The following is a 23,237-nucleotide window of genomic DNA, read 5'->3' as shown; positions in this document are numbered from 1 at the left end:
AAATCGGGTTCCTGATCGGGTGGGGAGGAGAAAACAGCCCGGTGAGAGAGCGCGCGGGCGGCTGCGTCTGCTGCCTCGTTTCCTGCTAACCCCTGATGAGCAGGGCACCATATAAGGTAACGGTGTGCGGGGTCCGTATCCCGTATGCAACTTTTGTGGATGTGATAGGCTAGAGACGGGGTCCAGCCTTGTTCGACGTTCCGACAGGCCCCTCGTGAGTCGGTGATTATGTATTTTGAATCGGAATGTGAGGCCGCGAGAGCGATGGCGACTTCTTCCGCGTGTGTTGCATTGCGGGCTCTAAAGGTGAGGCCGTTAACTGTGTTGTTGTTGTGAACTACCGCCGCCGTGTACCATCCCCCGTGGTGAGGACCGGAGGCGTCCACGTAGTAGACACCTATTTTGTTGCCATAATGTCGGGCTAGAGCTTCCGCGCGCGCCAGGCGCCGGCCATTATGATCCTCATGTGACATGTTAGTTGGAAGAGGTCGCACGTGGAGGGCGCGTCTCCACAGTTCTGGGATGCGAAACCTATCATCCATGGGAAGGGTGTGTTGGATATGGAGTCGAGCAAGAAGGCGGCGACCTGACTCCGTTTGCGACAGGCGTGTGTATTGGTTTGTGAGGTGCGCTTCCCGGAGCTCCCTGAAAGTATTCACCACCCCAAGGGCCATAAGACGGCTGTTGGACGTGGTGACGGGGAGGTCCAGGGCACGCTTAACAATTTTGCGGAGGATGACCTCAAGGGCCTCCTCCTCTTGTTTCCGTAGGTGAAGGTAAGGAGTCGAATAGAGAATTCGACTGGTCACGAAGGTGTTTGCCAGCCGCAAGGCATCCTTACTTCGTAACCCCCCGCGTTTGTTGGAAACCCGGCGGACCATGCAGCCCACCTGGTCCCCCACCTTACGGAGTTTGGCCAATGTAGTATCTGGCCGTCTGTGTTTGTGGATGTAGAGTCCGAGTACCCGGATCTCTTCAGCTTCGTGTATGGGACCACTGTCAATAGACAGAGAGATTTTAGTTGTGCACTTCGGCGAGGGTCGGAGGTGCACAAATTCTGATTTTTGGGGGGAACATTGAAGACCGCAGCGGCGAGCATAGTGGTCTACTATCGTCGCCGCTGTTTGCAGGCTGGTTTCAATGTCCGCTATGCTGCCGTGCGTGGCCCACAGAGTGATGTCATCAGCGTACAGGGCGTGCTGTACGCCGGCGACACCACCCAGCTGGGCCGGCAGGTGCATCATGGCCAGATTGAAAAGTAGTGGGGAAAGTACCGCGCCCTGGGGTGTTCCCCGCGTGCCGAGTAGGTAAGGACCGTGCTCTCTGTCTTGAATGCGGATGTAGGAATGTCGATCCGTGAGAAATTGGTGTATGTATCGGAATGTGTTGAGGCCACAGTCGGTCCGATTTAGGTGAGTGAGTATGATCTCGTGTGTTACGTTGTCGAATGCCCCCTTAAGATCCAAGGCGAGTACTGCTCGGTCATTATGGGGGCATTCGAGGGGGTCAAGGACTTCCCGATTGAGTTGCAGGAGGACATCCTGTGCGGATCTGTGTGGGCGAAATTCGAACATGGTGTCCGCAAACACATTTTTGTGTTCAAGATATGCAGATAGCCGGTCCCGCACCATTTTCTCCATTAGTTTGCCCACACAGGAGGTGAGAGAGATGGGGCGGAGGTTGTCTATGTCAATTGGTTTGCCTGCTTTAGGAATAAAGGTTACTAGAGCCGTTTTCCAGTCTATTGGCAGGGGGGTGTCCCCGCGCCAAATTGCATTGATGTAGTCGAGGAGGGACTGGTATGCCGTGTCGGGCAGGTTCGCCAGAAGCTTCACGGTGACCTTATCCCTTCCCGGGGCAGTGCCTCGTTTCATTTTGGCAAGGGCCGCCCGCAGATCATGGAGCTGGAACGGTTGATCCAGTTCCGTGTTCTCTGTGCCTGCATAAGAGTACGCAGACCCACGGGAGTCTTGGGCTGTGCACAAATACTCGTCCCGGAGTTTCTGTGCCAGTTGAGTTGTGTTGCCAGGGAAAGCGTGCACGGCTCTCTGCAAATGTTTCTGTGTTTCGGTTCGTGTTTGAGTTGGGTCGATGAGGGCTCGATAGAGGCGCCATGTGTTACGGCTGGACATTTGTCGCGCGGCCGTGTTGCATCTATCCACCCAGTTGGAGTCGGCGAGTTGGGCCGCGTACTCGGCCGCTCTCTGGGTGAGCTCGGAAATTCGAGCTTTAAGCTTTGTGTTATGTTTCTGGCGTCGCCAGCGGCGGACGAGGCTGCGACGGGCTTCCCAGAGGTGTAGGAGGTGGTTATCCACGTCCGTGACTGCCTCTGACAGCTGAATCTGAGTTTCATGTGAGCGAAGGTGTTTCAGCAGGTGTTGGGACCATGTTGAGTAACCCTGCTCGGAAATGGGTGTGTTATCTAATGTGTCAAAGCTTTGCCTAAATGTGGTCCAATCTGGGATACGGGCTTGTGTTTTGGAACGCTTGAGGGGGCGTGTGTAGAGTGTAGTGTTAAGGATGCAGTGGTCGCTACCGAGGGTTTCCTCGGTGTTGAGCCAGTCTGCGTGTCTTATGTTGCGAGTGAAGGTCAAGTCCGGGCACGTATCTCGTGTCACGGAGTTTCCTAGCCGGGTTGGGTGGACGGGGTCCGTGTGGAGGGTGAGGCCCAACGTAGACGCAAGCTCCGCCAGCTTACGTCCGCGCAACTCCTCTCTGCGATACCCCCACAGCTGACTGGGAGCGTTAAAATCGCCCACAATCAAGAGGGGATCGCGACCCGTTACTCTTAGCGCGCGGCAAAAGAGGTCCGCAAAAGTGACACGCTTGAGTTTGGGAGAGCAATACACGTTGAGCACATGCAGTGGAGGGTCCCTATGGCGGAGTGGTAGGATAGTCACCATTACATAGGAGTACTTGAGCTGTAGGTCGAGATCCACTAAGTTGGCTGTGTATGCTTTGTGTACGAGAAGACAAGACGCAGGATTCTGTTGGAACGTCGTGTAGTTTGGAAGTGCGGCGCCCAGTCCTGGCTCCTGGAGGGCAATCACTGCTGGTAAAGACTCGAAGGTTTCAAGGTATAGGCGGAAATTGGCCCGCTTAGTACGGTTCTTAAAACCTCTACAATTCCATTGTGTTATTGATGTTGAAATGGCCGAATTGGAGGTGGGGGAACGCCTTTGATTAAGGTGTCTCGCCATGGTTAGAATTTTGTAAGGGAGAGGAGGAGGGAATGGCTGCCCCAGAGCCAGCTCTCTGCGCCACCAAGGGGGTGATGACAGAATGAGCGGGGCAGTTGTCCTCATTCTCCGACTCATTGATCAGACAGTTGAATTTTGAAGGACGGGATACGTCCTTAACGGGCCCCAACCGGCGGAGGAGGCGGGGGTTGTCCATGATGTGTTTTGAGATCATCGCGGGGACGGCCGTCATGACCTTGATCAAGATCTGGTCCATGGCGGTCTCGATCATAGATCCCAGTTTGGAGGTAAGGCGCTCCTCCATCGCGGAGATGGTTGCCACGAGGGCAGGCGAGAGCTCCGCGTCGCTCTCCATAGCGTCCGAGTTCTGTGGGCTCGGAGCAGCGGGCGCCAATTTTGATTCTAAATTTTGAATTTTGTTGAGCAAAAGCTCATTTTGTGCCCGGAGCACGTCGATCTGTTTTTTGTATTCCGCGTCGAGCTGGGAGACGGTGGGAGGGGAGGAGGAAGGGCGGGGGGAGGAGGAGACAACCCTAGCCCAGCTGCTCACCTGTTGTTTGCCGTGTTGAGGCGTTGATGCCCAGGCGCCGGCAGCGCCATCTGTCTTGAGGGCCGGGAAGTGGCTGGTGTCCTTGCCGCTGGGCGGCGGCGGGGGGGGGGGGGGGGGCGCCGTCTTCTTCCCGTGCGCTGACGTCACCGACATGGGAGGAGGTGACCGTGTTTTGGGGTCGGCGCCGTGAGCACCACGCGGCGCTCCGCCATTGGCTTCTGGAGTCGGATGACTTGCTGGCTTCTTAGGTCGCCGGGTTGTTCGGCGTTTATGGCGTTTGGCCTTGTGGCCGGGCAACTTGAGTTGGCGGAATTTTCCCGTGCAGTCGCGGGAGTTGGTTGCATGGGCTTGCCCACAGACTGCACAGGACGGAGTGCATTCATGAGGTGCCTTCACTCCGTCGGCGGTCGGCACCGTATGGCCACACAGGCCACATTTGTCGTTGTCCGGGTAGGGGCATGTGTCCGCCCGATGGCCCACAGTGCCGCACAGCCCGCAGGCCGGGATGGTTCTCTTGTACGCACGCACAAGGGTCACCTCTGAGTTATAATGCACAAATCGCGGCACCACTTTGCCCACGAAAGTAAGCGCCGCAACGTTGGAATTGCCAAGCTTGCGGATATCGGCAAGCTCTCCAGCACGCCACTGGATCTTGTTTTGGAGAGACTCACTGGTCTCGTGGTTGGCTACGGTGATGACGCCGCGGCACACCTCGCCGGTGAGTTTCAGGTGGCCGTTCATGAGGAGCTGGCCTTTTGATGAGTCAAGTTGAAAGTCACGCAGAAGCTTGTCCGCGACGTGCGGGTCTCGGGCGCCTGCGACGATGAGATTTTGCTCCCATGTGGGGAGCAAGCTGAGCGACGCTGCGGCCTGGGTACCCAAGTAGGCCGCGAACGCTGGTCCTAGCTCGCCATGTTGGTATACATCCTTAAGAGCGACGGTCACCCGGGGCTTCAGGATGATAACAATGTCCTCGCGGTGAAGCCGCGGAAGCGGCTTTGGTTTCCAAACGGGTCCGGGCTTACGTGGGAGCCCGTCGTGAAGCGCTGAAACGCGCGCACTAGCGTTTTGCAGTGTAAAGTGGTCTGCCGACGTGGCGGCTGGACTCTTGGAGTTGGCGTTCCTCTTGCGGGAGCGGCGTTCGACTAACTTGAAAAGTCCCTCGTTCTCGATGGGCGTAGAATCAGGGCTATCAGGCACTGCAGTTGCAGGAATCTCGGACCAGGCCATGGTGTCCGAGGCGGGGCCGCGTTGTAGCTCTTGGGAAGCCATCTTGTCGCTGTAGGGCGACTCACTCGCGACCGAGCGTCGGCGCAGCCGTCAGGCCCAGCGCCGCCGCCACAAGACGCGAATGAAAATCGGCCTTAAAAGCCGAAAAATAGTCCCACCTGGGTGCGAGTGGTGTCCCCAGGTAGCTCTCAATTTCAGGAAAGCAGTTGCAGCTGTTTTGGTAGGGTTCCAGTCGAAATTCCGTGGCTTCAGCCAAACTTGGCGGAGCCGATGCACTGCACGTCCGCTCGCTCCGTGCGCTGCGTCTCCCCTCCAAGTGAATGTGGCATGCTTTCCGAGGGAATTTCAACATCTCAGCAGGTCATGGCTGCAATAATCACTCCCATATAGTTCCTCTAACGTTCCTCCTCTAGCATAAGCTCTCGTTGTTTGCTCACTACCGGGTGGTATGCGTACGTTTGCTTCCGTTGGGAACGCTTAGGAAGGTGCCCGCATATGTACACACGGGAAATTAACGCTTGGAGTAGTCCTGGCACGTTACTGCGGAGGTATTATGTAGAACTGCTGACTCGGGTTGTGACGAGCGTGCGCATTTTTCCGCGACCTCCCCTATTCGGCTTGTACGTACAGCGCAATTCCTCTTCCTCTTCGCAATCTCCCTCTCTCGCTCTTTCTCTGTTACTAATACAGAAATCAGTGAGAGCGTTCACAAGAAGGACGAGCGCTCCATTTCTGACAAAAAAGAATGGAAGGCTTGCGAGTTCAGCGCTCATCCAGCCAGAACTCTCTGGTACATAATTAAGTTGAATTAAAATTTAAATCCAGTCCACTTCTTCCCTCGCGTTCGCATCGGCATGTCTTGCAGGCTTCCTGTCCTTCACCAATTTGTACCAGCTCGTCCAGAAAACATTCTCCTGTAAGGCACGGACACAGAATGGAGGAATAGGTCCGGAAAGTTGGCAACCAAGTACAGGATAATTCAAACTGTAAGTAGACAAGGAGGAGTCATCAGAAATAAAGTGAGCGAAATAGAGACAGTGAATTGGATGTAAACAATGGAAAAAAAAGGACCACGGAGATTTACAAGAATGAGATGAAATTACAAGGCAAAATCAGTACGATAACACAAAGAACAGTGCCTTGCTAATTGAGGCTCGAACCGGTTCCTTATGTAGAAAGGACGAGCGCTGTACTTACAAACTGCGAGGCAGTACAGTAGCTGACGACATGTTTTGACGATTAGCCACCTGCATTTAGAAAGGATGGCCCTACATGATCGTCAAGGTGCATCACTCTGACATACCCTTCTACTTATTAAGAAAAGAGCTATACACTACTTATTTTTTCGCTGATATGGTGGCAGACTACGGAATATGCAATAGTGCCAACCAGATGTGCTTTCATGACTCCGCTTGACACATATCCGCATGACCTCGCGCAAAAAAGATCGCACGCTTATCAAGCTTTACGCGATGATTGTCCTACAGTGCTATCTGCACGAAAATCTTCAGAGGATGCGGCAAGATACGAAGCAGGCGGAACACCACCAAACTGGTCAACGTGAAGTTGACCAGAGGCAGTAGCTTTTATAACAGCTCCTGCCACTGCATCGTAACCACTGAGTCTGACTTTGGCATGGGGAATCCTCGAAGAAATCAGTGGTAACCAAAGTTGCTCTATCACCACAGAGGTACACAGTGAAGGCCTCCGATCATCACGTTTTCGAGTGCCGTAACCATTACCTGGGCTTGAAAACTAGCACGAGGGAGCCTCACGACACTTCGATAACCGCACTACCAGCAAAGGACTACTATTTTCCAAATTTCAGTAACAATGCCAGCGAGCAGTCTCCACGTTCATAATTCTGCTAATTGTGCGAGGAACCGTTAATAGACCCTACTATGAGTGCCACTAACGACGTCCACATTCACCAGCGCTGTGTATGCCACTATAGCTGCAACGCACAAAACTTGATTAATGGATCAATTCACAACACGTTGTGCTAGGCCACTCAGAGTACCATGAAGATTTCCCGACTCATTCAGCGATCACATTTCTTGTTAATTGAATTGATGGCACAAAGACCATGCGCTTTTCTCTTTTATTTATTGAACCAGCCACGGCAAACAACAAGCTCCTAACCGGAAGCCAGACGGTGGTCAACCTGCTTGTTGATGATATTACAGGCTTAGTGAGAGCAAGATTTTGATGCCGAATTGTGAAAACAGACGTTGACAATCTTTCTTTCCTCTCTTTTTTAGAGTGTAGAAGAAAATAAGAGCAACATTTCCCCCGAGTCTCATTCGATCATAAAAACGCAGTCTGCCAAAAAAAGTAAGCTTCAATTTGAAATAATATGTTTGTGTCCGACGAGTGGTCCTCTAGGTAAAAAATCAGACGAGTGAAGCACTCGCGAAAAACAGAGACCTCCTCCGCAGTAAAATATAAGTTCACAATCTACAGTCAACGAACACCAGATAAAGCCAACGTCGGGACAAGTTATAAGCACGTTACAGGCATAAAAGCAACTTGCAGAATTTTGTCATGACGAGCAAGCTGAAAGTCAAAGTGACCACTAAACAAAACACTAAGCTGACTCCAACCTTTGAACCATACGAGTGCGATTGCTCCATACATTTGCAGAACGTACATTGGTCACAAGCATCCGATAAGGCTAAGAAAGTAAGTATTAGAATCATTTGAAAATGAGCAATTCCAGAACAAGCATTTCAATAGCTATTCCGTGTGTCTTTTTGATAATTAATTCGAATAGCATATTGCAAAATGGTAATAGGTGACAAGAAACCGCTTGTCACTGTCATCTAAAAGCTGGCCATCAAGTTAAGTATTCACTTGCCACTCACGCCGTGTGTGTTCCCCTGTTTTAGTGCACTGCAAGCTAGTGATGAAGAACGAACAGGTCCGACCATCGGTGCTTGGGTAAACGCATTTACCAGAGTAAAGTGGTTTACCCGTAGGCAGCGCAGTTAGACACTGTTCTCTTTCAAAAACAGCCTCGAAGTTTTTCTAATCACGTTTCTTTTCTCTATGATGGAGCGCTTACCTAAGCACACATACGTGAGGTTGAACCAATGAAACTTTCAGCCCTCAGTGGTCTGTCCGAACTTCTTTCAGCAAATTTTATGGGTAAGTTTCAAGCTTGCGCGCAACCTGCTATCACGAACTTGTGAATTTAATGGGGTAATAGCACAGAATACTCGCTCAGTTTTCGTGAAATCTGAGCTTCGGAAGGAGCTACTGGGGCCGATGCAATTTCTCTTGTGCAAAGAGCAGTTCTTGGCGAGAGAAAGCGTACTCATGGTGTAGCAATTGCAGATATTGTGTGAGCGCAGCTTTACTTATTTATTTATTTCAACATACTGTCAACCCCGTGGGGGCTATTACAGGAGAAAAGAGCTATAGCAATATAGCTCTTGCTGATATATATATATATATATATATATATCAGCAATATGTCTGATATGAATATAATATAATTCTAGCTAATAAAAACGAAGCAATCAACACATGCGCTAGCGAACGCAGAAACGCAAACATGCAAAATTCAATGTTAGTATTCTTTTTTATATTGTGATTCTGCTTGCTTTGTAATTAGGTGCAGATCAGCAGTTTCGGTGGTTACACTTTAAGACTTTGTCACTAACGAAGTCCATCATCTGTGATGGCTTGTATTTGTGCAGAACGGAACAACAAGTGTCATGGCTGGTATCCGCCTTACGCACCTCCTACTCGGCCTGTGTGCGTTAGTAGCACTTGGCGGCCTTCTTGTGACTCGCCTTGGTTACATCAACGTGGATGTCAACTTTTCCCAGTTCCGTGATATAGCCCAGGACAGAGACCAGCATTCTGACGCCTTCAGCCACGTGGTTCTCGTCAAGCCCACTCCCAGGTGAGCAATCCTCAACTGCTCCTCGAGAACTTTTCTCGGAGTTTGCATATCTGAAAAAATTTCCGCGGAACCCACCTCACGATGGCCGTCAACGTCAATGTGATTAGTATTCAAGCAATGTAGCCACCATAGAGCTAATATAACCAATTCTACAGGAAGAGCTCCCCATAGCGTCCACGCGTTGAAATCGGCAACAGCAAGGGCGTAGCCATGCTGCTACTCTGTGCATGCGCGCAGGCGCAGGCGACGAGGTGCGATTAAGACAAGACGCACAATCAACGCGATTCCGAGCCTCTCTCAGTATTTCGCCACCACCGAGTTCAGGCGCCTGCAAACAAACTCTTTCGTGCCCCATAAGTTTTACGTCTATAATTCATAAATATCCATTGGATCTTTCTCAAAAGCATACGAAATGATCTTTACAGATAGTCCATACGTGCTTTCTACGTGTAAACGCTTCTTTTTCCATCATATTTTGAGTATTTTTGGAGGGTTACGAAAATCAAACATGGAGGCGCCATTGTGGTCGCCACTTCTTTCGCCCAGCTTTTCCTTTAGAGTAGCGACCCACCGTACTGCCACCGCCGAAACACATCATGTATGAGCTGTGTTCTGCGCCCTGGGCCCACCCTTGCACCATGGATGGATTGGTGAATATATGATATGAGCGTTCCCTTTGAAACGGGGCGGTGGGTTGCGCCACCAAGCTCTTGTTTATTTTTTGCCTAGTGTCCATGCCCACACACGCAGAATCCCCAGCATCAAAACTTTCTGAACCACTATTGGAAACTTTGATTTTGTACGCCTCCCTTGTTTGGGGTCTCCCTACCTTTCTGCCATTAAACTTCCAATCGCTTCTTACTACATTGGGGGCGTGCTTGCTTTTCCCCTGCTATCCCTGAAATCCAGGCCTTCAAGGCGGCCAGAGCAGCCTAAACCAACAGCTGGGCAGATACCTTCACGTTCTAACAAAAACATGTTCCGTCGTTTCCCTAGCTTTACCGCAGCAAGCACATGCTTATTCTTCCTTGGTGTGCCTTGCTGGCGTCCTGATCTCGCTTAAAAAGTAAACTTCCCTTTGAGTTATCAGTTGTTTCTTTCCTTATTTCGTTTTTTTTTCCTTTGAGGTAGTTATTTATAGCAGGCTTCTTTCCATCGCCGCCACCAAAGTTGCCATGCTGCTCACTATACCAGTCACATACTTGCTGCTAAGCTTCCTAGTTGCTTTCCTCCACTGTGAGTCAATGTTTTTCCTGTACAAATATCTGAACACTCTCGCAACCAATTGACTTTCTTTCATATACCTCAGTCATTCTTCAAAATCAAGATTCCTCTGAGCTTCCCTCACTACAAAACTTGTCCAGTCCATATCACCCTGCACAGCTTCTTTAGTAGTCTTCCCGTGAGCGCATAATGCGATGCGTCCCGCAGACTTTTGGCTGCCATCGAGTCCTGATTGTACCTCTGACTTCAAGCAAACAACTGCATTTCCGAGTGCAAGTCCTGAAACTATTACACCTTTCCACATACGCCGGAGCACCTCATGCCTAATGTATCCCTATAGTGCTCTGTGTTTCATTATGACCTCATTTCTCTGCCCCTTTGCTGTTATTCTTTTAGCAGCAAAGCTGTTTAAGCCGGCCGTTAGTCCGCTAGTCCACAAAAATGTGGGCCGATCCTGGCAGTAGTGCAGAAAGTGTCCAAGCGCAATGGCGCATACCCTGTAAACTACCTGTGATGACAACCTGTGATCACCCTGTGATCACACCGATACTCGAAAAGCATCCGTGCGTCGATTTTACGTGAAATTATCGCTTCTTGAAGATTCAAGGTGAGGGCTGCCTGGCGAAGCCTAACCGAACGGGAGTGATCACAGCATTGGCGGCTGGCCACCCGCTGTAGCCGAGAGATATCTGTTAGAAGATAATCCTGGGCAAGGCCAAACTGAACCCTATCACAATCGCCTTGGTCGGCGCAGACCCTGAAAACACCCAAACCTCCGAAACACGGAAATCAATGTCGCAATCGCAGGTGAAAGCAACGATTTTGATGACAATGAGGGAGGCTGGTTCACGGTTGCCCGTAAACGCCGACGCTACGCCAGCCATTCGACAACTACGACTGGAGAAATCAAACCAGACCGCACGCCCAACCAGGCACACAATTAAAACCACGGCTACCACCACTTCCACCGTCCGACTACAACATCGCCTTCCGTCCACGAGACGGCCTCGACTTCAGCAAATAGCAATCTCATCACGTCGCCCGAGCGGTGAGTCAAGCTTTCCACATTACTGCAACCGAATCTGACGCGCTCACACTGAGAATCCGCAACGAACAGAACCTGGCAGTGGCGAGTACGCCAAAGGAGGAGCGGGCGGAACGCATCAGACGGATCACTGCCTTCCAACTTGGCGGGAAGGAGTGCCAAGTATGCGCATACGTGGCCGGCCCCGACATTTCCTCTAAGGGAGTTGCCACTGGGATCGACAGTGAAACTCATCCGGACGAACTAATGGATATAATCTACGCTCCCCGCAAGCACCGATTCTCTTTGCACGCATGCTCGGAAAGCCGACGGCTGCTCCCATCACCTTCGGCGGGCTGGAAGTTCCCAGAATAATTTTTTTTTATTATGTAGGCGAACTTCTATCTCCACCCTACCGACCGCTATCTCAGGTATGCAGCATATGCCTGAAAACCGGGCACAGGGCGGACATCTGTCCCACGCCGGAGAGTGCCCGGTGGAAGAACTGCGGACACGAAAACCCACCGGAGGACCACCAATGCCAACCGAATTGTGTGCAGTGTGGAGGTGATCACTCAGTTACGGACCCAAGCTGTCTAGCCAGGCAACGCAAACCCTTCAACAAATCACACTTCTTACGTAACGCCGGCTACACCAGTGACCCCAACAACATTCACACCACCAACAACCCTGGGACAAGCACTAACCAACTACAAACTCCCAGGTAAAAATCGCCGCCAGCTTCCACGGAGACAAACGTAGACAGAGGCAGATCACACCAAAGATCAACGGACTCAAAGAAACGAGATCAATTGAGGGACACGTCCATATCCAGATCACAAAGCCTACCGCGCGCCAGGACACCCCGACATGAATGGCATGAAGCAGCTGCAAACGACCAAACGGCGGAATCATGGTCAACCGTCAACATGTTGAAGAAGAGCAAGAGGAAAGGCCTCACGAAGGGCCCTGGAACGAATCCACCCGAGGTGAGCTGGGACGAGCGGCTTTCAAACTCTTCCCCCTTACCTTCTCCCTCTGCCACCAATTTTCCACCCTTTACAACATGCACACGCAGTGGTCATACAGGGCAGGTACCTCTCACAAGTAGCTTTGCTGGCAACGTCCAAGTGCAGGAAATGATTAATGACATAGCCCGGACGCTTAGGCAAGAGATGCGAACATTAGTAAACGAAATGGCAATAACTCTTTGACAGGAATTACCCCAGTTAAATCACGAGTTTCAACAAGATAGAGAGTGTCTGAGCAACGAAATGCAACGGAAAAGACAGGAACTCAAGGAGAGTTTCACGCAAGATAGGCAGGAACTGAAAGAATAAATCAAAACCACATTGCAACACATGTTCAGTAAGCTAACCCAAGAATTTGGACAACAAATTCGCGACGAAGTTACTCAAATGGTCGCCCACAACGCCACCCCCAACCACACCCGTGTTAGTCCGCTCGAGGCAAGAAAAGATATCCGGACACATACATACACACGCTCTTCATCTCAGGCCTGTTTACATTAAATCATGGCTAGACAGCAAAATCTAGCGCAAGCACAACCCACCAAAATTTGGCGATGGAGCTGCCGCAGTTTCCGCAGGAAACTAGGAAAACTAACGCAGTTCATACACGCACAGACACACACATCAGAAATATACGCACTACAAGAAACATACAATGAACCTAAACAGACTGGATACAATACTTTTCCATACAAACAACACCACAATGGTCCGGTTAAAACAGCTACATTAGTGTCAAAGAGGTTAACCGCAATCGACCACGCCCTCCGAACACACACCGCACGTACTCATCGAAATCAATCCCGTAGACCGGAAAGAGCCCAGCTTCTTTGTCCTTAACATCTATAGCGCCCCTAAAGGGCGGGAAAACTGTTTGGACGGGCTCTTCAAACACGCACGAAAGGAAGAAAAGCAACGGTTACTTATCGTAGGGGACTTCAATGCAGCACACCCAACGTGGGGTAACGAGACAACTAATCCAAAGGGTCGACGGGTAGCACAACTAGGCTTAACCATTATGACAGACGCAGCCCACCCAACGAGAATAAGCAACAGGTCAGTCGAGACACCTGCCCGGACCTTACGCTGATCAAAGATATCAGGTACCAGGGATGGCACAACCTCGATGAGACCCTCGGTAGGGACCACCATATAACAGGAACGCATATAATAACACCGCGAACAAAAATCAAAGAACGTAAAATACGAATGGTGGATTACGACAAGTTCCGACAGCGGCGTAAGCAAGATAGCATCAACGAAACCTACGAAGGCGGCTTTAAACCAGAAACTCAGCAGGAATGGATCCGAGAAATTCAGACAATTTCCGTGCGACTACGAAAATCATCGACAACTCACCCGAACATCCCGATGTTAACAGGCACCTATTACACGTTTGGGAGGCTCGCCATTGCCTGTAAAAAAGGTGGAAAGAGCAAAAACACAACTGCAAGCTCAGGCAACGGATATCCGCCTTAACAGCCCAGGCGGAAAGTGACGCTACCGAACTAACGCGAAAAAATTGAAGAACCTATGCAATCAAATGCAGGGTACTTTGGGCAGCGCCAAAACGTGGGTACTGCTTAGAAATATCATCGACTCTAATCAAACCAAAGCAATGAGCAGCAACGCAGTTGAAGTTTCTTGAGACAGGCACCTGGGAATGATGCGGCCATAATAGAACAGCTAAAAGATACATAGGTACATACTGAAGAACACAAAAACAACAGATTGACGTTTCCGCGCCCAGTACGGGTGCCTTGTTCACAATGAACGAATTCATGGTGATCTTTATTATATATGCGTCGGAAGACGTAAGGCGCTTGCGTACAACTGAGGGAGGGTCCCCGTGTCTGGATTATTGTGTTAGTCATAGATTGTATGCAAAATGATTCAGGAAGGAATCGGGATGATAATTTCTTCTCTCTTTCGATGATGGAAGCCGAATGCCAGTTCATACTGGGACCAGTCTTCTCATGATGCTCTGCTAGGGCGCTGGAAACCGTGTGTCTTTTGGCTACATCATTGCGGTGCTGCTGTAGCCTTCTTTCAAAATTTCCCGTCTCGCCTACGTACCACGCCTGGCAGTCCTGGCAAGGAATTTTGTAGATGACGCCGGGATATTTTTCTTTTTCGAGGCGGTCTTTGACTCGGACGAGTTGTTGTTTTAGCTTGCTTGAAGGGACGTGGCAGATTTGTACATCATAATCTTTGAAAATTCTTGACATTGACTCGCTCACGCCTCGTGCATATGGGAGAGACGCCCGTTTCCTTGTTCTCATCGGCCTGATAGGGGGTTCAGCGGCACGCTTTTCTTGTCTTTATAAACTGGACGGGGTAGCCATTGCTGACCAAATCCTGCGTCACTCTCTTCAACTCAGCTCTGCGTGCGTCAGTAGTCGAGCACAATCGGAATGCACGGGTGAACAGTGTAGAGGCAACAGAGCGATAGTATCCAACGGGATGGGCTCAATCAAAGTGCAGATATTTCCCTGTGTGGGTAGGCTTCCGATAAACGCTTATTGAAAGGCCAGATGCAGTACGCATGACTTCAACGTCATGGAAAATCAGGCGACCATTAACTTCTTCTTCAACGCTCTATTGTGCCTTGGAAAGAGTTCAGGTGCTGCAGAAAAGGTGCGACGTCTTCGCGGCGGATAATGGAAAAACAATCGTCGACATACCGCAGGAACAATTTTGTAGCGGGCTGGAACGTCGTGAGGGTTTTATCTTCGAGGGCTTCCAAGGCAATGTTGGCACAAGACACTGACACCGACGCTCTCATTGCCGTTCCAAACACCTGCCTGTAAAATGATCCATTAAATGAAAATTATGTGTTGCGTAAGCAAAATTCCAAGAGGCGGAACACGTGAGTCGACTTCGAATGGGGTGCGCGAAGGCATAGATGAGTCGTTTTGCAATGCTGTTCGGCAGGAGTCCACAGCATAATTCACAGGTGTGCGTGTGAACGTAGACTTAATGTCAATGGAGACCATGACGTCTTCGCTGTCTAAAGTCACGTTTCTGACCTTGTCTACAAAATCAGTGGAATCCTTTACGTACGTCGACGTTCGTCCAACGAGGGGTCGGAGCACACCATGAAGATAGCCAAGAGACGATGCAACGGAGAGCGAGTGTAGTCTACTATAGGCCATGTTCAGCCATGTTCTTTCCTCGCCAGACGAGTTTTCGTCAAACCCTAGACTTCACACGAGCTTATATAGATTATTCCCATGCGGAGCCTTCGGAATTAGACAAAGACATCCCACAACATGAAGTTAGAGCGGCACTGCATCGAATAGTACGCAACACCGCCACGGGAGCAGACGGAATACAGTACCAGCTTTTAAAAAACCTCGACGACAGATCGGTAAAAACTTACGGATTATTTTCAATGCCATGGGATAGAGTGCGCGCTGCCTCAAGAATGACGGCACGCCTATATTACAATGATACCAAAACCAGGCAAGCAGCCCTCTCTAAACCAACTGAAACCCATCTAGCTCACATCATGAATAGGAAAGTGATTCGAAAACGTCGTCCTGGCTAGGCTTCAGCCGTACCTCGAAGAGCTAGCCTTATTGCCGCACACAATGTTCGGTTTCCGACCGGGACTATGCACTCAAGACGTACTGCTCTAAATTAAGGAAGAGATAATTGACTATATCAGCACCCAACAAACGAAGCCGGGTTGACCTCGATGTGCGCTCCCGAAATGTAATTTGCCACATATGCTGTGGCAATGCACCACGCTGCGCGTGGCTGCAGGGTCTCCAGCCACGGAAGAAGAATGGACCGCTCTCCTCAGCAGTCCCCACGAGGACGACCAACTTCGGGCTGTCCAGAGAGCCCACGACCTGGCCGCCGAGTTCAACCTCCCGGTCCCGTCATGGACGCGGCCCGCAGACGAGCCCCCTTAGGGGGACTTGCTCTTCTCAGGACAAAATAAGGTTCAATTCAGTTATGTTGAAGCACAGACTCCTGTGTAACGTAGCTGTTGCGAGGGAAAGGGGGAAGTCAGTATGTTTCTGTTTTTGCCAGCATAAATTAGGAGTGCAGCTATTATCAACTATACCAGGCTTCTAGATTACCGGGCTACGCGCAATCTGCTTCGCAATTATCGCTTACAGTGCCTCTTGAAATTTCAGTCTTCAGTATTGAGGTTTCAGTAGCCATCGTAATAGCTCGACAACTGCAGGTGAAACATGCACTGAAACATGTACGCGACGCTGCTGTGTGTGTCCGTTTCCATGCGACTTGTTCTATCGTCAAATATTTGCACGGAGGGTCCCGCGCGTTGCTAGTGTTTCGTTGTAGGCGCACCGTAACCACGGATATAGAAACTGGGCGGAGCTACACCAGGCACTCATTTGCCGTATGCTCAACTGAAGCAGGCTGTACTCTCAAGTACTACATGATCATTTTCTCCGAGACGGAAAGTTACCCTAACTCTAGAACCACTTATTTCGTTTTACAGCAAGAGAATGACCCTGGTGTTCGTCATATGCGAGGGTCATTTTGATCTTGGCATCGTTGCGGTCAAGTCAGCTGTAGCCTACTCCACGTCAAGATTACACTTAGTCGTCATCGCAGATAAACGGAACGAGGAAAAGATGCGAAGAGAGGTAAGCCTTCATGTATGTCATAGAAGTCTTCTATTGCACAAGGGCATCGCATTTCTTTAGCGCCACAAGGTCTCTATTGCACAAGGTCGAGCAGCGATTCTTGATGACTGTTTCTACTAATCCACTGAATAGGCCAAAACATTTCTGCTTGATTAACACCCTATAAAGTGGTTAAAGGTTTTCTTCATTCCAAAAGCGCACATGGGTCCTAGTTTACACAATTGGTCCTTGGTTATTGCATGCTACCTACACCCCAACACACCCCGCCAACGCTCCCAAATCACCATGCTTTTGGTTTATGTTTCAATTACAATGGACTCTTGTCAATGTGTATTTGGTGTTGCTTTTCCCACCACTAGCCTCATCACAGCGTGAGTGTAAGGAACGTGATTCGTCCCAACGACGTCCACTCCATGGTTTTATTTCTCCTGTGTGGCATAGGACTTGGATGTGCAAGATCCTCAATGCAGAATTCCACCGACAAGCACGCTTCTACACAATATCTCTACCGAGTTGTTTTGGAGGCTTTGCTACGCGAAGTAAACTTGCCTAGAATACCGTCGCGCAAAGGGCTAACCTGCCCGGTGAAACGTGTACCACCTATATCAATGAGATCTTCAAGCTGTACAAACTAGTCCATATGCGAATGCTTGAGGAACATAATCGCCTGCTCATGGGGATCGCGAAGCTAGTCTGACTGGCAAGGAAACTGCGGGCTCCGCTTCAAACATTACACGTCATTGACGTACTATCGGCCTAAAATGAAACGCGAACATCGGAGCACGTGGCCGAAGCATAACTGAAGGTATCATCATCATCATGCTATATTTATGTCCACAACCGGACGAAGGCCTCTGCCTGCGATCTCCAATTACCCCTGTCTCGCGCAAGCTTATTCCAATTTGCGCTTGCAAATGTCCTAACTTAACCAGCCCACCTAGTTTTCTGCCATCCTCGACTGCGCTTCCCTTCTCTTTGTTTCCATTCTGTAACTCTAATGGTCCACCGGCCATCCATCCTACGCATTACACGGCCTTCCCAGCTCCATTTTTTCCTCTTAATATTAACTAGAATATCGGCTATTCCTGCTTGCTCTCTGATCCACACCGCCCTCTTCCTGTCTCTGAACGTTAGACCTAACATTTTTCGTTCCATCGCTCTTTGTGCGGCCCTTAACTTGTTCTCGAGCTTCTTTGATAACCTCCAAGTTTCTGCCCCATATGTCGTCACCAGTAGAATGCAATGATTGTACACTTTTCTTTTCAACGACAATGGTAAGCTTCCAGTCAGGATTTGGCAATGCCTGCCGCATGCACTCCAAGCCAATTTTGTTCTTCTGTAAATTTCCTTCTCATGATCAGGGTCCCCTGTGACTAACTGACCTAGATAAACGTAATCCTTTACAGACTGTAGAAGCTGACTGGCGATCCTGAATTATTGTTCCCTTCCCAGGTTATTGAACATTATTTTGTCTTCTGCATATTATTCTTCAACCCCACTCTTACACTTTCTCGGTTAAGGTCCTTGATCATTTGTTTTAGTTCGTTCCCATTGTTGCTGAAGAGGACAATGTCATCTCCGAACCGAAGCCTGCTGAGATATTGGCCATTGACCCTCACTCCTGACCCTCACTCACTCCAATCACTGATCCTCACTCCTACTGAAGGTATATGCGCGCCATTCAGTCATCACCATTGACAGGCGCGCCATATCTGGTAAGACCGCACGGCACGATGATGCTCCTCCTATAGTGCGATATTTTCGTTTCAGTTCTGGTTCTCTTTTGTTTGACAGAGAAAAGAAAATGCAAAGAAAATAGAAGCAAGAATATCGCAGTTATCGTTTCACTGGACGAGTATTATCGCCCAGTGAGGCGAAACTGGATGTGCTGTCGGCGTCAAATTAAACGCGAACAGCGGTGTGCGGGGTACAGTTTGCGACGTCTAAACGTCTTCATCACTAGAGATGGATTCGATCATCCAGTTTGCCTGCAGGGGGCGAGGACGATTGTGCTGCTGCGATATTTTAGCAAGTGGCATCTTTCGTTTTCTTCTCTCGCTTTCAAATAAGGGAACCTGAACAGAAACAAAAATATCGCAGTAGGGGGGGGGGCATCGTTCGGTCTTGCGGTCAAACCAGATGTGCGCGCTTCTCAGTGGTGAAGACTGGACAGCGCGCACTTCAGTTATGCTTCGGGCACCCGCTGCGCTGTGCGCGTTTCATTAGACGCCGCTAGCATGTCATATACTTTCAGAGCAATATAATATTGTTGAAGTTGCACAGTATAAAAAGAAACGCTGTTTTTACGCATTGCATGCACTTCTATAAAAGCTAATTGCAATGCCTACTTCATCAAAACTTCGCTTCAAACACGCTCCAATACGTGCGTTGGACCAAGAGCACTGTACGAGCTGAATTTTTAACAGCGAAGCTGTTTACGCCGACCGTCAGTCCGCGTGTGGCGAACAAAAAACCTCGCTGAATGATGACGTCACCTGCGTTCCCTAGCAAGCACCTGCCACAGCTGCGCCTCGCTTCTCCTAGCTCCTCCGCCACCGCGCCAGTGATGACGTCACTGCACGTTGCATAGCGCAGCTTCTAACACCGACACCGCGTTGCGGTGCCGACACCGCGTTCCAGCAGACCCACTCCATCAATGCGATCGCCTAGCAATCACTTACCTAGCTTCGTCCAGCCATGTCATTGCTTCACGACGCAATTCTTGCTTTTTTTAGTCATGAAAACACTTTGTGAAGCTTTGCCATGACGTCAAACTGATTATAAAGATCATGTCGCCGCGACGGCGACACCCGCAACTCTCGTAGACTTCAGACTGAGCAAATGTAACATGAGACGGCGAAGAAGTACAAGACTCCCGAAGAAGAAGCCGCTCAGCTGGAAGCTCGTCGTGCCGTCAGCCGAAAACGAATGCGGCCATTGCATGCTCATACGGAGTATCAGGCGGAGTATCATTCAGAGCCTAGCAAAACTTAGCCGAACGTAGAAAAACTTAACTGACCCTAGCGATACTGGAGGAATCTAGGTGATCAATAGCTCCAATGTTGTGATCACTAGCTCCAACTTACTGCAAGCTGCGCTAATTTTTTCGTCCCGGGCCCGCACTAAAAAACTCAATGTACCTGCCTTAAAAACGGCATTGTTTAAGTGTGTGTGCAAAGACATTATAAAACTGCAGTCACAATAAAGCACTGCAGAACCTTTTCCGACAGAGGAAGTGTGTAGCTAACATAAAAAGGACGATAAAAGGAAAGGCTAGGTTGACAATTTCGGGCAGGACGTTTTTTTCAAGCCCTAATGTAACACTTATTGTTGTGAACATCCATAATCACGCACACTCGTAAAATAAAGTGGCAGTTTTGCACAGGCGAAGCGTTGACAGCGTTAACCAGGTTCAGCGTTACGCTCGGACTCCTTGCGCGGCGTTCTAACAATACGCGGAGGCGTCATGCGACACAGCACGCAAGGCAAGTGTTGCTGCGCAGCAGGAAACGAACAACGTGCAAGGAGACATACGAGACACGTCACAACGTTGGCGCCACGAGGAACGTCGGCAATGCGTTAGCGGTGTCACACCTCGGTGGTTCGCGAGCTCAGACCAACGGAAAAAAGAAAACAGCCGGAGTTTGTCAGCGCTAGATTGAGCTCGACGCCTTTCCTATTGACCTTTCCATACAGACGGGCTGGTGAGCACACAGCTGCAGCAGTGCTAATGTATGCGCGCACAATACTCAAGCCAGGAGGGGAAGTCCTGGCTCCGTAAGAGATAACTGAGCGGAATTTGAGTGCGCGAACAACACATAGCTCGGTCTCATAGCCTGCGTGGCACTGGGCGTTACTTGGTATCGCCGCTCTTGCAGCTAAACAAACTCCCCACCTCTATATATACCTCTTCAAACCCTCCCCGCATGGTGCAAGCTTGAGCGTCGATACCGGGACACCAGAACAGTGGCAGAAAGATTCTAAAATAATATTAGGTGCATAGCAGCTAAAAGTACAAACAAAAGTAAAAGTACGAAGTCTAATTTGGGCACGACAAATATGACAATAGGAAAAGTACTGCCTGGCCTACGTTTGAGAGCCCATGACAAAACACTCCTGAAAGGTTAATTTATGGTGCAGGAACATTACGAATGCGGTTAAGGTGTAAGTGATCTATGTTACAGTGCGGCAACCATAACGCTATTTTCAAAGGGGTACTATAATTAAAAAAGCAATGAAATAGAGCAACTGCTTTATAATAATCATATCGAGAGTGATTAAATAATGCAATAACAAAAGTGGTAACAGTCGCCCTGCATCTAGAGATATTGCAGGGCTTTTTTTTCTGTTGTGAGAACAAAGTTTCTTTTTGCTGAAAGAAAATGAACTGCAATTATATTTAGATGATTTAAATTAAAACTAATTAGAAAAAAATCGCATTGTTCTTTCTCTATTTTGTTTTTGTTTTTTGCTGCAGTACTTCACCAACAGTTCTTCGAACTTCAAATTTGAGTTTCCCACAGGATGTTTTGTATGTATGCAGAGTACCCTCGTGTGCCTGAAGGCCCAACCTAGATGAATGGGCCTGGGCTGCACAGGCCCAGGGCTTCAAGCCCGAGCCCGGCCGAGGCCCGGATTACATCTGGCTCGGGCTTTCGGGTAGGCCCGGGCCACTTGCCCTGGCCCGTGCAGTCATTTAGTTCAAGCTGCATTTTTTTTTCAACATGATCGCTTGCCTGACATATAAAGATATTCTTCATTTTGTGAAACAATTGCACTGAAATATCTCCTCCCATAAAAGTATTTGTTGATTCGTCTTGGGACTGTGTATACGTGAGTTACAGATAAGATCACGGTATTAATGACTACTTTGCATAGAATATTTCATTGCTAACTTTTGATATGATCTTTTTTATGCCTCGGCTGCCACACCCGTGTTGCTTGAAGTACTCATCTTGGCCAGATAGCGTCAAGAAGCGTGTTAGCTGTGATGTAAAGCCAGTGTGGTTCCCCAAGGAAAACTACCACCAGTGGTGGGCAATGTTCAGGCCTTGCGCTACGCAGAGGCTTTTTTTACCGGTATGTATGTTTCTGAATATATATCCTTTTCAGGTACCAATAAATTTTGAGCTTTGATAATGTATTTACGCAACTTCAGTCTTCAGAATGATAAAAAATGGGCAACTGTACAACATATTCGGTATTTTCGATTCTTGAATAAGCTTTATATTGTTTACTGAACTTGGACTCCAAGCGATAACTTTCTACGGGAATGTCAGATTTGAGAATATTGCTACGAGAGACACATGCTACGAGAGACACATTCTGCCAGGGGCAGACGACAAAAAAGACGGTTCTGTCGGGTGCTGGTGGCTGTCCACCATCTTGGCTACTGTGTCTGTCTAGTGTAAATACAGTGTAAATAGTCCCGCCTTGTGTCGTTTTACGTAACATCTTTGTGGTGGAAGTGCTGGGTAGTTCCCTGTTTCCATCACGGAGCTCCGCAACGGCCGCTTCATCACGCTTCCGACCATGTCAGTCGGTGCAGGCACCACGTCTTCACCCGCTGCCCCTCCCGTGGCTCCCACCTACATCGTTCTGCCTCCTGCTCGTGATCCTGGAGTCTTTTCCGGCCAGGATGGGGTTGACGTCGACAAATGGCTCAACCTTTACGAACGGATCAGCGCCAGCTACAGGTGGGACCCGACCCTTATGCTCGCCAACGTGCTTTTTTACCTCGATGGCCCACCACGGGTGTGGTTCGAGACGCACGAGGCGGACATTACAAGCTGGGACTCTTTCAAAGAGAAGATACGCGACCTTTTCGGGGACAGCACTGGCCGGCAGCATGCTGCGCGGAATGAACTTGCGACTCGTGCACAGACATCCTCCGAGTCATACGTCTCTTACATCCAGGACGTTATCGCTCTTTGCCGCCAGGTTGACGAGCACATGCCTGAGTCCGAGAGGGTTTCTCATGTGCTCAAAGGTATCGCTGACGATGCCTTTAACCTGCTCGTGTACACCAACGTTGATACCGTCGACACAATCATCAAAGAGTGTCGGCGGTTTGAACATGCCAAGAGCCGCCGTATAACCCAGAGATTCACCCGGCTGCCCAATACGGCTGCAAGTTCATCGTGTGATGCCGTTCGCCTGCCGCCAACCTGTGACCACATTACCCGTATTGTTCGTCGCGAGATTGAAGCTGCCTGTCCTGCACCTATTCCACCACCCGTGTTTCCATCCCACGCCAGTGACCCAACGCCGCCATCAGTGTCCCTCATTCAAGCTGTCGTAAGGCAGGAGTTTGCCAATCTCGGCCTTCCATCGGCGTGCCCACTGACTCGTCCTGACGCTCAGCCTTATTCCTCTGGACCTGCTCGACGATCCTACACCTCTCCTGTCTCCTTCCGCAACCCTGCGGAATGGAGAACGCCCGA

At 49.6% G+C, this 23,237-nt stretch overlaps 1 protein-coding gene across 7 annotated transcripts in view; it reads left to right on the top strand.

Annotated features, from left to right (window-relative positions):
- Window positions 1-23,237, top strand: part of LOC119458271 (glucoside xylosyltransferase 1) — a 364,373-nt gene that overhangs the window by 139,580 nt on the left and 201,556 nt on the right. The window contains exon 3 of one of the 7 annotated variants that reach the window (XM_037720106.2): window positions 21,742-21,873. The exons of the other annotated variants lie outside the window; for them this stretch is intronic. Coding sequence (XP_037576034.2) covers window positions 21,742-21,873 — 132 coding nt within the window. The remainder of the gene's footprint in view (window positions 1-21,741; window positions 21,874-23,237) is intronic. 7 annotated transcript variants of the gene reach the window in all.

Source organism: Dermacentor silvarum, chromosome 7 (genome assembly GCF_013339745.2).
Source record: "Dermacentor silvarum isolate Dsil-2018 chromosome 7, BIME_Dsil_1.4, whole genome shotgun sequence".
NCBI lineage: Eukaryota > Metazoa > Arthropoda > Arachnida > Ixodida > Ixodidae > Dermacentor > Dermacentor silvarum.
Note: the sequence above shows the minus strand (reverse complement) of the source record. Positions and strands in the feature narration are given on the sequence as shown.